At 38.2% G+C, this 13,309-nt stretch overlaps 1 protein-coding gene across 1 annotated transcript in view; it reads left to right on the top strand.

Annotated features, from left to right (window-relative positions):
- The window catches only part of LOC123505183 (AP-3 complex subunit beta-2-like), a 51,890-nt gene that overhangs the window by 13,068 nt on the left and 25,513 nt on the right, over positions 1 to 13,309 (top strand). Inside the window, exons 4-9 of the mRNA XM_045256346.1 lie at positions 1,359 to 1,519; positions 1,832 to 1,934; positions 2,392 to 2,538; positions 3,386 to 3,553; positions 7,905 to 8,057; positions 9,033 to 9,056. Of these exons, the coding sequence (XP_045112281.1) occupies positions 1,359 to 1,519; positions 1,832 to 1,934; positions 2,392 to 2,538; positions 3,386 to 3,553; positions 7,905 to 8,057; positions 9,033 to 9,056 (756 nt within the window). The remainder of the gene's footprint in view (positions 1 to 1,358; positions 1,520 to 1,831; positions 1,935 to 2,391; positions 2,539 to 3,385; positions 3,554 to 7,904; positions 8,058 to 9,032; positions 9,057 to 13,309) is intronic.

The following is a 13,309-nucleotide window of genomic DNA, read 5'->3' as shown; positions in this document are numbered from 1 at the left end:
TATTCACCTTCCCTGGACATTATTTTGCTAATCAACAGTTAACATGACTATATGGAGACGGGACAAACATTACAAGCTCCTTTCCCACCTTGGTTACTCTTAGGCAATGGTAACTGTAGAATTAGCGATGATTGCTCTGGAGCTCAGCGACCACATCCGCCATCGACGATGTCGTGTGTGTGTGTGTGTGTGTGTGTGTGTGTGTGTGTGTTCACCTAGTTGTTGCATGAAGAGAAAGGGTTATGCATGTATTGCCTCATTTTCATCGCTATTGATATCCAGCTTGGCTTTAATTTTTTAATATTGCTGACAAGGATTACTTTTCTGTCCTTATTGTTCCAGATTTTACACCTGTTAGGAAAATTGTTCCTTTTATTATCTCTTCATAAGTGGTCACTTTCAGTTTCTTATATCCTCTTGTATCTATTGATTATCACAAAATGAGCAAAAGACACATTTCTATCAGCCTTCTCTCCTTCCCTTGTTGTTTTTTTAATTGCTCTGAGACTTCATGAGAAGGCTTTTACCATGGCTGGACTTTGGTGCAGAGCTTTGTTGAGCTACATCAAGTAGATGTTCTTCACTGAAAAGTAATAGTCAGTATATTCATGCATACTTTCTTAAAATATTTGTAGCATTTGAATTCTAATTAAGGATATTTCAGGATATTTGTAGTCATATTTGTAGAAATCTGAAATATTTGTTCTTGTATTCAAATAAACAGCTCTTATTTCCTTCATCCCTAGTTTTTGTGTTTTCAACTTTGAAGAGATTTTTGTGTATGTCTGCCTTATAATTTTACTTTTCTGCATGTCTTATCTAAAACTAATAGTATCAGTCAAGAAATATTGAACAGTCTGAACAGGAAGGCTGTGAATTAGTGAGGCTTCTCTGTACACTCCAATTATTCATATTAACAAACACTTTCCATTATCCTACCCATGCACCCCATTGGTCTCTTTATCTAAAGCTTTACCAAGTCTTGAATGTTGTATCCATTGCCTGTAGTCATCTAGATGAAGTACGTATTATAATTTGTTAAATGAATGAGGCATATCTAAGCACACATCAGTCATTCAGTTAGTACTTTTACCCATTAGAACACTTGCCATTTCATTGATATTTAGTACTTGGTATCCCTAGAAACTTGGATGTACTGATATCTGGACACTGAGGCATGTCTGTATACAAACCAATTTCATTCACCCAACTTGATCTTTCTTATAGGACACCCGATACTAGATTTGAGGCTCCTTGTTGTACTTAACATTTGTAAATACGTGTAAATGAAACGTTACCAGGACAAATGAGAGATGTCTGCACATACTCAGTACACTCACACTGTCACTATCTTGCAGGATCCTAACCAACTGATCCGAGCTTGTGCCCTGCGAGTGTTGTCCAGCATCCGTGTGCCAGTCATAGTGCCCATCATGATGCTATCTATCAAGGATGCTGTCTCTGATATGTCCCCTTATGTCCGCAAGACTGCTGCACATGCCATCCCAAAGCTGTACAAGTGAGTGAGCCAGGGACCACTGTTGGGTTATGTAGAGGTCAGTGTAGAATTATGAATGGAAGTTGCTATTGTTTTATAGATATTACGATACAGATTAATGAGTGTAAGGTTAGAGATCTAGGACATTTGTTTAGTGTGAGTAGATATGTGTGTTCCTTCTCAGGATGACATGCTCAAAACTTTAATGTTTAGCCACAGTTCTTAAGCTTTTATTATGTAGTCACTGCAGATGATGATGAAAAGTAGATGGAGTGTATTGATATAGAGGATGGTAGTAGAGGTAATGGTAATGATGATGACTTGTGTTTACAGCCTTGATCCAGAACAGAAGGAAGAGTTGATACAAGTGATCGAGAAGCTCCTGTCAGATGAGACTACCTTGGTGGTTGGATCAGCAGTGATGGCATTTGAAGAGGTAACAGTTATGTTGTTGTGTGGTGTTTTGAGAATAACTGAATGATTACTGTGATTTTGATGAAGTGCAATTTTCTTTATTTTCACCGGCATACATCCAAATAGTTAAATGTATACTTTATTTTTGTTAATTCTGTACTCTATTTTCATCAAGATTTGTGTACGAAGTTATGAACCATCTACAAACATTATGTGACATACATTTGTTGATTTTACACTCCATTTTCATCAACACTGTCTATGCACCATTTACCTACAAACATTATATGACATACTTTTGTTGATATTATACTCCATTTTCATTAACACTGTGTTTGAATAATTTATCCACAAACATTATATGATGTACTTGTGTTGATTTTGTACTCTATTTTCATCAACACTGTCTATGCACCATTTACCTACTAACATTATATGACGTGTTCCAAATCACCAAATCACCACATGCTCTCCTGCAGGTGTGCCCCGAGAGGATTGATCTCATCCACAAGAACTACCGCAAGCTGTGCAACCTGCTGGTGGACGTGGAGGAGTTGGGGCAGGTCATCATTATCAACATGCTCACCCGCTACGCTCGCACTCAGTTTGTCGACCCTAACGCTGGTGTGAGTGTGACAGACCCACCTCAGAACACTCTCTCTCTCTCTCTCACTCTCTCTCTCTCTCTCTCTCTCTCTCTCTCTCTCTCTCTCTCTCTCTCTCTCTCTCTCTCTCTCTCTCTCTCTCTCTCTCTCTCTCTCTCTCTCTCTCTCTCTCTCTCTCTCTCTCTCTCTCTCTCTCTCTCTCTCTCTCTCTCTCTCTCTCTCTCTCTCTCTCTCTCTCTCTCTCTCTCTCTCTCTCTCTCTCTCTCTCTCTCTCTCTCTCTCTCTCTCTCTCTCTCTCTCTCTCTCTCTCTCTCTCTCTCTCTCTCTCTCTCTATAGTCTCTCTCTCTCTCTCTCTCTCTCTCTCTCTCTCAGTGAGGAGTTTATTTATAGTAGCTAGTGCTGTATGGCCAGTGTTGCATGTCAAGAAGTAATTTAGTACCTCTTAGTTATTCAATTCTTCCTTTACAGTTATTAGCATATTCTTTGTTGTATCATGAAGTAAAGAAAGCAAAGACTAATATCCTTCTTGAACATTTTTTTTTTTTTTTTTTTTTTTTTTTTTTGTATGAGGGATAATCCAGCCAAGGGCAACTAAAATAATTAAACAAAAATGCCTACTTAGATGCCAGTCCCTGAGCTGATCCAAGAGGGAGTTAGCCAAAAGAAAGGGATAAGTTACTTGGAACCTTAGTCTTCAATTAGTTCAAGTCATAGGATGGTGGAAATACAGAAGCAGGCAGGGAGTTCCAGAGTTTACCAGAGAAAGGGATGAATGATTGAGAGCACTGGTTGACTTTTGCATTAGAGGTAGACGAAATAGGAGTGAGAAAAGGTATGTGTATCTGTGCTGTACTTTCAATTGGACGGCAGATTGAGGTTGAGGACAAGGAGCAGCCTTTCTATGAGGATGAGGAGGAGGAGGAAGATGCGGAGGCAGACCCAGAGAAGCTACAGCAGCGACCCAAGATGATGGACCATGACCACCGCCTTCTGCTCAGGAATGCCAAGCCACTCCTGCAAAGTCGAAATGCTGCTGTGAGTATTGGATGAATGTGCCTTCCTGTTTGCCTGACCTACCTTGTGTGTGTGTGTGTGTGTGTGTGTGTGTGTGTGTATTTACCTAGTTGTAGTTTTACAGGGCCTGGGCTTTATGCTCGTGTGGTCCCGTCTCCATATCTACACTTATCCAATTTTTCTTTAAAACTATGTACACTCTTTGCTGATACCACTTCCTCACTCAAACTGTTCCAAGTCTCAACACATCTTTGCGGGAAACTAAATTTTTTAACATCTCTTAGACATCGTCCCTTCCTTAGTTTCTTACTATGCGATCTTGTGCTTCTAAAGTCATATTCTTCTCTCAGGATCAGTTTCTCATTATCCACTTCATCCATTCCGTTAATCAATTTATAAACTTGTATCAGATCCCTCTCTCTTCTCTGCTCCAAGGTTGGTAGATCCATTGCCTTTAGTCTCTCCTCATATGCCATCCCTTTAAATTCTGGAACCATTCTTGTAGCCATTTTTGTAGTCTCTAATTTTCTTATGTGTTTCTTTTATGGGGAGTCCACACAACTCCTGCATATTCCAATCTAGGTCTTATTTTAGTACTTATCAATTTCTTCATCATTTCCTTGTCCATATAGTGAAATGCTACTCCAATATTCCTTAGCAAATTATACGTCTCTCTGAAAATTCTATCAATATGGCTAACCGGTTGATTATTTTCTTCCATTGTCACTCCCAAGTCCTTTTCCTTTTTACTTTTTCTAGTTCTACTCCATCTCCCATCTTATAGATTCCCACTGGTCGTCTTTCACTTTTTCCCATTTCCATGACATGGCTTTTGTCCACATTGAATTCCATCTCCCATTTTTGCTCCATTTCCAGATCTTGTTTAAGTCTTCCTGTAGTATTTCACAATCCTCTTTTGTTTAATGACTCTGCACAGTTTCGCATCGTCCGCAAACAGATTTATGTAGCTGTTCACTCCTCTGGCATGTCATTTATATATACGAGAAAAGTATTGGTGCCAATACTGACCCTGTGGCACTCCGCTGTCTACTGTTCTCCACTTGGACTTCATATCTTTAACTATCGTCCTTATTTCTCTCCCCCTTAAGTAATTCTTCATCCATCTCAATGTGCTTCCTTTTAAGCCACCCTTCTCCTCTAACTTCCATAGTAATCTTTCATGTGGCACTTTATCAAAAGCCTTTTTTAGATCTAAATAAATACAGTCAACCCATCCTCTCTCTCTTGTACTTTATCAACTATTCTAGAGTAGAAACTCAATAAATTTGTCACACATGACCGACCTTTTCTAAAACCAAATTGGCTATTTGATAATATTTTGTTGTCTTCAAGAAACTCGATCCATTGCTTCTTTATTACTTTTTCACACATCTTGCATATTACACTAGTTAGTGATACCGGCCTGTAATTTAAAGGTTCTTCCTTCCTTCCGCTCTTATATATGGGAACCACCTCAGCTCTTTTCCACTCCACTGGCACTGTTCCATTTTCTATTGAGCATTTTATGATGTTGTATATTGGACTTGCTAGTTCTTCCCTACATTCTTTCAGTATTCTGCCTGAGACTTCATCCGGTCCCATTGCCTTTTCCTCATCCAATTCCGTCATCAACTTTTTATTTCAAGCTTGGTTACTTTAATCTCTTTCATATAGACAGTCTCTATTACCCTGTGGTCTTTCAAATTTGGATTCCTTAGTAAAGACCTCATGAAATTTACTATTTAACAGTTCTGCCATACTTTTTGGGTCTTCCACCATTCCGTTTTCTCCTTTTAACCTTTCTATTGTTTCTTTTTGTCTTATTTTTCCATTTATGAATCTGTAGAACAATTTTGGTTGTTCCTTACATTTTTCGACAATGTCCTTTTCATAGTTCTTTTCTTCTTCCTTTCTCACCTTAGCATATTCATTTCTTGCTGTTTTGAAGTTTTCCTTATTTTCTGGATTTCTGTTTCTTCTCCACCTTTTCCATGCTCCATCTCGTTTCTCCTTTGCCCTAGCACATCTTGCATTAAACCAATCTTTCTTTCCTTCTTCTTTAGGTCTATATTTCGGAACATATTCCCTGACCCCAGTTTTGTATATTTCCAAAAATAAGTTATATTTCTCTTGAACCGTTAATGAGTTTTCCATCTCCTCCCAGTTTACGTTTTAAAATAGTTCTTGAGATTCTCAATATCAGCCTTTCTGTAATTTAATCGGTCTCCTTTGTATGATTCATCTCTATCTTCCTTTCCTTCTTCTATATCCATCTCTAATATTACATGGTCACTCTTTCCCAATGGGCACTTGTATCTTATATCATCGTTAATTGGTATATCCCTTGTAAAAACTAGGTCTAATCTTGCCGGCTCATCGTTTCCTCTGAATCTTGTGTTTTCCTTTACTCTTTGGACCATCAAATTATCTATCATTAGGTTCAGGAATCTATCTCCCAGGCATCTTCCCCCATACCACTTTCATAATTTTCCCAGTCTACCTCCTTACAGTTGAAATCTCCTATCAATATCACTTTTCTCCTTTCCTTAATGATTCTTGTAAGACTCCTTATTGTGTCATCTATCATGTCTCTATATTCTTGGTTAGTCCATGAGTTTGTTTTTGGTGGCACATATGTTCCAATGATTGTTAACTCCTTTTTGTTAATATGCATCTTAACATACAGTATTTCTGATTTTCCTTCCCAAACTCCACTTGATTTACCACTATCTCCTTCCTTAACATCATCATGACTCCTCCTCCTCCTTTACCCACTCTGTCTCTCCTCCATATATTATACCTTTTATCTATGTCTATTTTATTGCCTCATTTAACTTTGTTTCCACCAGGCATACAATATCTGGTTCTTCTTTCTTTATGTAATCTCTTAATTCTAATTTACTAGATAAAATCCCATCTATGTTTGTATACATCATTTTTAATCTCTTGTTCTTATCATTTTTAGTTAAACTTGCTCCATTCTTTTCTCTTCTTTCTCTTTTATATACCATTTCCTTATCCTGTCTCCTATAATTCTCCAAAAATGCCTTCTTCTCCTCCTCTGACCTTTCATTATTTTTTCTCTTGCTTCTGCCACCAGTTCATTGTGTCTCTTCCTTTCCTCCTCGTTTCTATTTTTCTTTATATATATATCTTTGCAACCTTCTGTTTCTCTGAGTTTCGTTTTTCTATATAGTACTTCTTCTGCTGCTGCTTGTGATTTTAGTAATATCTTAATTGGTCTCACTGTTCCTTCTTGATATGGTCCCATTCTATGGATTTCTTCTACTTCCTCTTCTAAGTTCTGTCTATCCTCGTCATTCAGATGTTTTAGTAGGTCTTTTACTGATTTCATTTCGTCTTTTTCCCTTCTTGGTCTATATTTAACATTTTTTCTTTCAGTCCAAAAATAATTACACTCTTCTTTTTCCGCAATTTCTCTTACTAAATTTTTTTTTTCTTGAGGACTCCTATCATTTTGCTTGTCATATTTTCATCTCTTTCTTTTAACTGTTCTTGAAATACTTCTTGAAATGATTCCTTGTCTTTCTTATCTTGGATTCTCCATGCTTGTACTTCTTTTTTAATCACGTCTTGTACTCTTTCTTCTTCTTTGTTAACTAGATCTTTTAGCTTTTCTTTTTCTTTCTCGGCTTTACCGAGTCCTTCTTCCATCAATTTCTTATAGTTTGCTATTTGGACTTTTAATTCTTCATTTTCGGTTCTTAGCCTAGTTTCGTTTTCTTCCACTCTTATTATCCTTTCTTTCAATTTCTGGAGCTTTTTATCCTGTTCTTCATTCTCTTTCATTCCCATACTCTCCTTTATCAATTTATCTAATTTACGTTCGTTGTGTGTGTGTGTGTGTGTGTGTGTGTGTGTGTGTGTGTGTGTGGTTTCTTATTCATTTCCTCATTTGTTCTGTCTTTATAATCTTCATTTATCCTTTCCTTCCTTCCTTCCTTTCTTTCTTTCTTTCCTTCTTTCTTTCTTTTTCTTTCTTTCATCTTTACTTCTATTCTTCCTTCTTTCCTACCTTCCTTCATCCATTTCTCTCTTCCTGCCTTCTTTCCTTTCATTCTTTCTTTTCTTTCTTTCTTTCTTTCTTTCTTCCTCCTTCTTGCCTTCCTTCCTTCTCTCCTCCCTTCCCTCCCTCCTTCCCCCTCCCTCTCTCTCTCTCTCTCTCTCTCTCTCTCTCTCTCTCTCTCTCTCTCTCTCTCTCTCTCTCTCTCTCTCTCTCTCTCTCTCTCTCTCTCTCTCTCTCTCTCTCTCTCTCTCTCTCTCTCTCTCTCGAAAAGTAAACAAACTTGAGCCTTCTCAGCACACTTGACTGATCTCTGTGTTCTCCCCTTCTCCCTATGGTGTGGTGCAGGTGGTACTGTCGGTGGCACAGCTGTACCAACATGTAGCACCACGACCAGAGGTGTCCCTGGTGGCACGGGCACTGGTGAGGCTCCTGCGGTCCCACAGAGAGGTGCAGGCAGTGGTGCTGACTAACATCGCCTCCATGTCCACCCGTAGGAAGGTATGAGTGTCCCCTGATGGCCTGACACTCTTGTCCCTGCCACTCTTGTACTTTTTTGTTATGTTCCTACTAAAGTTTGTCTTGGCCAAATTTGATTTTAGGTTTGCTGATAATGTGAAATGTGGCATTACATGATTCATTTCTTGTGTGTGTGTGTGTGTGTGTGTGTGTGTGTGTTTAAGAGTCTGTGTGTGACTGCCTTGTACGTATGCTACTACATACATACTAATTCTGTTTGTTAATTTTCCTGCATTATATTTTATTAGTGAAAAGCAGGAGAGATTTTTGATCTTTGCAATTTTTTGAATAATCATTCCAGAAGTTTTAGCATGGAGTCTGATTGATTAACAAATTTGCTTGTTCTTTATGATAATGAGAAGTGAAATAGTGTGCTCTGTTAACTATGATACTGATGCTATGAAAGGCTTCTTGTGTTGAGCAGGATAAATGTGTGCATTGTATCCCCTATTGGTCAGCTGAATGTGTGTAAATACCTAGCTCGGAGCAGCTTTGCTAATGTAATATTGCCATTATGGTGATGTGAGTGAGGGATGTATTCAGTGTCAGAGCTACCACTACTACTGTCATTACTGATGCTCTACCACTACTACTATTACTTTCTTCATTACTGGAAATTCTTTTACTATTACTACTACTGTTTCTGTTATCAATTCTTTTTTCTATTACCACTACTTCTACTGTTACTAGTGATGCATGAGTGACAGGCATTCATTCACTCACTGGAAGGGATGGAATGCACAGTCAGAGGCAGAAGCATCCAATCCTAGAGGCATGAGCCAAAAGAAGGAGCAGGAAACAGAAGGTGGAAGAAAGTAATGTTGGATTCTTTTGTGGCGCTGAGTGAGAGGCATGCAAGAGAAGACACTGATGTTTTTAGCTTAATTGGGAAGTGCTTTCTATAGTCTCATATATACTTTAATAATGCCATTTTTTTATTTCATTTCTTTTTTTCAGGCCAAAGCAAATAGGGAGGAAAAAGAAAGTATATTTTGGCATTTTTGTATCTGCACACAGTAAGGTCTTCTCTTGATAACTATGAGAGAGAAGTGGCACTCAGTTTTTTGTTCTTAGAAATCAACCCTCCAAGTATAACTAGAACTGTTACTACTACTACTCTTAATCCCACTACTACTACTACCAGTACTATTATCATTACTACTACTTCTGTTACTACTACTGCTGTTACTACTTTACCTCCCTTATGCATCTGCTGATTGGATACACACACACACACACACACACACACTCTGGTGTCAAGAAATGCACACACATGATGTAGGTCACCACAGAATTGGAGTGATGCTGCTCTCTGTGCTGTATGGTTGACTAGTGTTAGAGAAAACTATCTCATGATTACTGTGAATTCTGTGTCATCTGTATTTCTGTACAGTTGCACCAGCACACAGCATTCCGGGGCAACCTTTAGGAGAAAGGCAGAACAGTGTCTTTATAGTTCACTTTTGCATCATTATTACTCCACAAAATTTGGAATGTAGAATGTTTTATACATTGTCAAGAAATAAGTATGATGTTACTTGCCTATCAGGGCAGAATTAGCCCACTGATTTTGTGTTGGATGGATGTGTTTGTCATAAGAACAAAAGGAAAGCTGCAATAAGTCAGAAGGCCTACATGTGGCAGTCCCTAAAATATACTTACTTACCTGTTTATAACCACCTATTATCCATATCCATAAATCTGTCTAATTTTGTTTTTAAAGCTCCCTTTTTGACCCATCATTAATGACCCGACCACTAAGTCTTCCAGTCATCTCTCGCTATTTGTGGACCAGTTTCTTAATGTCTTTTTAAATCTAACTTTATCACACTTAGTCCTTTTCCTTTAACTTTTTACTGGCTCTAAGGATTTTGCTTCTATCAGAATTGCTATAATATTTGTACTTCTGTGCAAAGAATACACATTGTTACATTGTTATTCAGATTGCAAACATTCATGAAATATGTATTACTGTATATAGATGAAGTATTACTGGGTCTTACTTTATTGAAAACAAAATGGTTTAATACTTCCCTGTATTGCACTGGATGGGAGGGGTTAGTGACAGGAGAGAGAGAGAGAGAGAAAGAGAGAGAGAGAGGTTAAAGGAGCAATGTGTGCCATAAGTAGCCCATCCTAATTACATAGGAAAACTTGAAGAATGCTTTTATTTTACTTGTTAATTGACAGTTCATGCTTGTCTCAACTGTTAGTACTAACTTGCACAAATGTTGTGCTATTGAGACTGGGTAAGGAGAAGAGATGGATCATTGAGTGGCAAGTATGATCATGTGTAGCATCTTGAGTTGGTTTCATTACCTACACTGACAAAATACGCTACAGTAAGGTGAACACTGCTTGTAAGAGAAAGGGAAGGACATTGTGTTAAAATACTTATGAGAATGAGAATGATGGACATTGAGAGACTGAAAGGACTAGACTGATGATTCTCTAGTCATTAAGCATTTCATAAGAAAAAATCAAGAAAAGATATTAGAAAGTATGATACAAGAGAGAGAGAGAGAGAGAGAGAGGTGTGGAGGCTTGTATCTCCAGCCTGATAAAGAGTATATTGGTCATGTTCCACAAGAGAAATATTTTCTTTTCATTTTTATCACTGTAGCAGTGCATTAGTCTTCTGATTTCTGATTCCTCCAGTGAGTTAGTTTTGCTCCTTTGTATGGAAGAGTGAATCCAGTTGTGTAGTTCAAGTATGAAAATTAAGAAAGTTCATGGTGAAGGGAATGGGCTCAGTTTCTGATTGGCTTTATATTTTAGTCTTGTTTAAAAGTTTGGCTTATTTATTGTCTTTCTTTTACAGCCATGTATATATGTAGCATACCAAAAACAGATAAGGGTTTTGGTAGAAATACAATTGCAGTGGTGTCCATTTTCAAACAAGTGAGGACAATATGGTGACTGTGCTGCCATGTTGAAATGTGGCATAATTATTCTGCCAGTCTTCTGTAACATCAAGTGTAGCTGAAGTATGAAAGTGATGTGTGATGCAATGTGTACTTGGTTAGACCCTTGTTAGACTCTTTATTAGTATGGCATATTTTATGGCTCAGAGCTCCAAACAGTAAACATCCAGGCATTTCATATAAGATATTGAAAATTTGGGCATGTAATGTCAGATGACAGTCACAGTTATAAAGCAACACATTTTCATAGCAGACATTGTGTGTGACAGTGGAGTAACACATGGCCATGGCAGACACTGTGCTTGTGTGCCATGGAAATACATTAATTCTGAAACACTACATGTAACATGAATGGGACCACAATATTCAGAGAACTAGATTTAGCTAAGGAATGTACAGCTGTGCCTGATGACTCAGCACAAAGAGCTTTGTGCCTCAGTCAGAGACAGGATAAGCCCATGAAAGGCTGTGCTGGTCCAGAATGTTTTTGGCAATGTTACTGTGAGATGCAGGATGAGACAACAGACACCACACTAGTCATGTTGCACTTGTCAGTCACTTGTATCCAACTTTGAGCCACAGTCATGGCCTTATTTCTACATTGTTGTTTTCAGGAGGTTCACCATTTTGAGCTTTTATCAGCAGCTATTGTTACTGAGTGCACTTGGTGTAGATGTGGGAGACATCTGTAATTGCCCTGAGGTGCAGTCTTAGCCTATTCAGCATCAGTTTGTTTTCTTGCTGGCTGCTGAGCCAGTGAAGGCTGAGGGGAAGAGAATAGACTTATTCAACACTTTTTTTTTTCATGGTAAGGCCTATAGTGCCTGTAGGCACACTCGAAGGGTGTATGGGAAGCACTGTTCAGCTTCCGCCCATTAGTGGCGCAGGCAATTTTATTTATAGTGGTACCCATATTAGGGCCCATATCACCACCCAAGCTCATCATGAGTGTAGCCACCTAGAACCTGGGTATCATGGTGACATGTAGGTAATTTTAAACCACTCGACAAATGGCAAAGTGTTTTAAGGCTGTACATGGTAGGATTCGAACCTACGCGTAGATGTCTGCCCGATCCCACGCTCACCACCTTATCCACTACGCCACCGCCTTCCTTCATTTCATGTGAAGAAAATTATTACATATGTCATCCTTTTCATTATTATAGAATTTTATTAATTTAGGTAATGTATCAGTGCTTATAGAATTACCGTTATCTTGTGATATTTAGATCATCACATTTAATTGGCTTACTTTTCATTTTTAATTTAGTACTTTCATCATTCATCCTTTCCCACTCTTAACTGGGATTAGTTCTAAGGTACATAAAATTAAAGGAAAAAATAGTTAGAAAATTAGGGCAAGCTAAGATAGGAGTAATTGAAGACTTGTTCTATTGTCATTTCCCACAAGATTTTCAATGAGCAAGTGCCTCAAATATATATCATCCTATAGTTCATAGTTCCCTTTCCTCATGTTAGCTTTCTTCATTCATTACAAATATTAATTTTCTTACACTGGATTCCTTGCCAAACTTTGCTGGTTCAGAGGGGGAGACAAGAAGAACCTTTCTATCTCATGACTTGAACAGATATATGTGCTTTATTTCTTGAGAACTCCATTCCTCTCAGAGTTCCTTCATTTCTTCATTACAATGTGCAAGATTAATGTTCTGATCACTGTTTCTGTAATATAAACTTGATAATGCCAGGTCTTTATCTCTGTGAGCATTCATTCATCCCCCCCCACACACACACAGCCCCGCTCGAACCCTGTACAATACAACTATGTAAATACACACACACTCACATTTATTTGTATTCACATTAACAGATGCATCCTCTTAAGTGACTGACTGTAATGAATCAGGACCCTCAGTCTGTCACATGCCACTCCTCTTGCCCTGGTTTGCCTTGCTTGTGCTGCTGAGCCTTAGCATGTGTTGCCTATAGTACTGCTTGGCCCTCAATCTCCCCTCTAGGCTGTGAGGCTCTTTTTACACTTTACACTGCTGCTAATCCCACAGTCTTGTGTTGCATGCTAAGTATTTGGTTTGTATTGACTTGTAGTGAGTGGCGTGTGGTTTTAAGCTTGCTCCTTAATCTGCTCAACAATTAATGTTATATTTAATTATTGTTACCTGGTATGCTAATAGTATGAAAAATAAGAGAGGAAGGTGAGTACTATGGGAGATCCAGTGATTTAGTTAGGTGAAATACTTGTGTCAACTAACGTTGTAAGCTCAAGGCAATTTATGTAGGGCATTGCTTATGAATTTAGGTTATTCTTGGCAAAGTAAGGATTGTTATCAT

This window comes from Portunus trituberculatus, chromosome 17 (genome assembly GCF_017591435.1).
Source record: "Portunus trituberculatus isolate SZX2019 chromosome 17, ASM1759143v1, whole genome shotgun sequence".
NCBI lineage: Eukaryota > Metazoa > Arthropoda > Malacostraca > Decapoda > Portunidae > Portunus > Portunus trituberculatus.
This window is presented reverse-complemented; position numbering and strand designations above follow the sequence as displayed.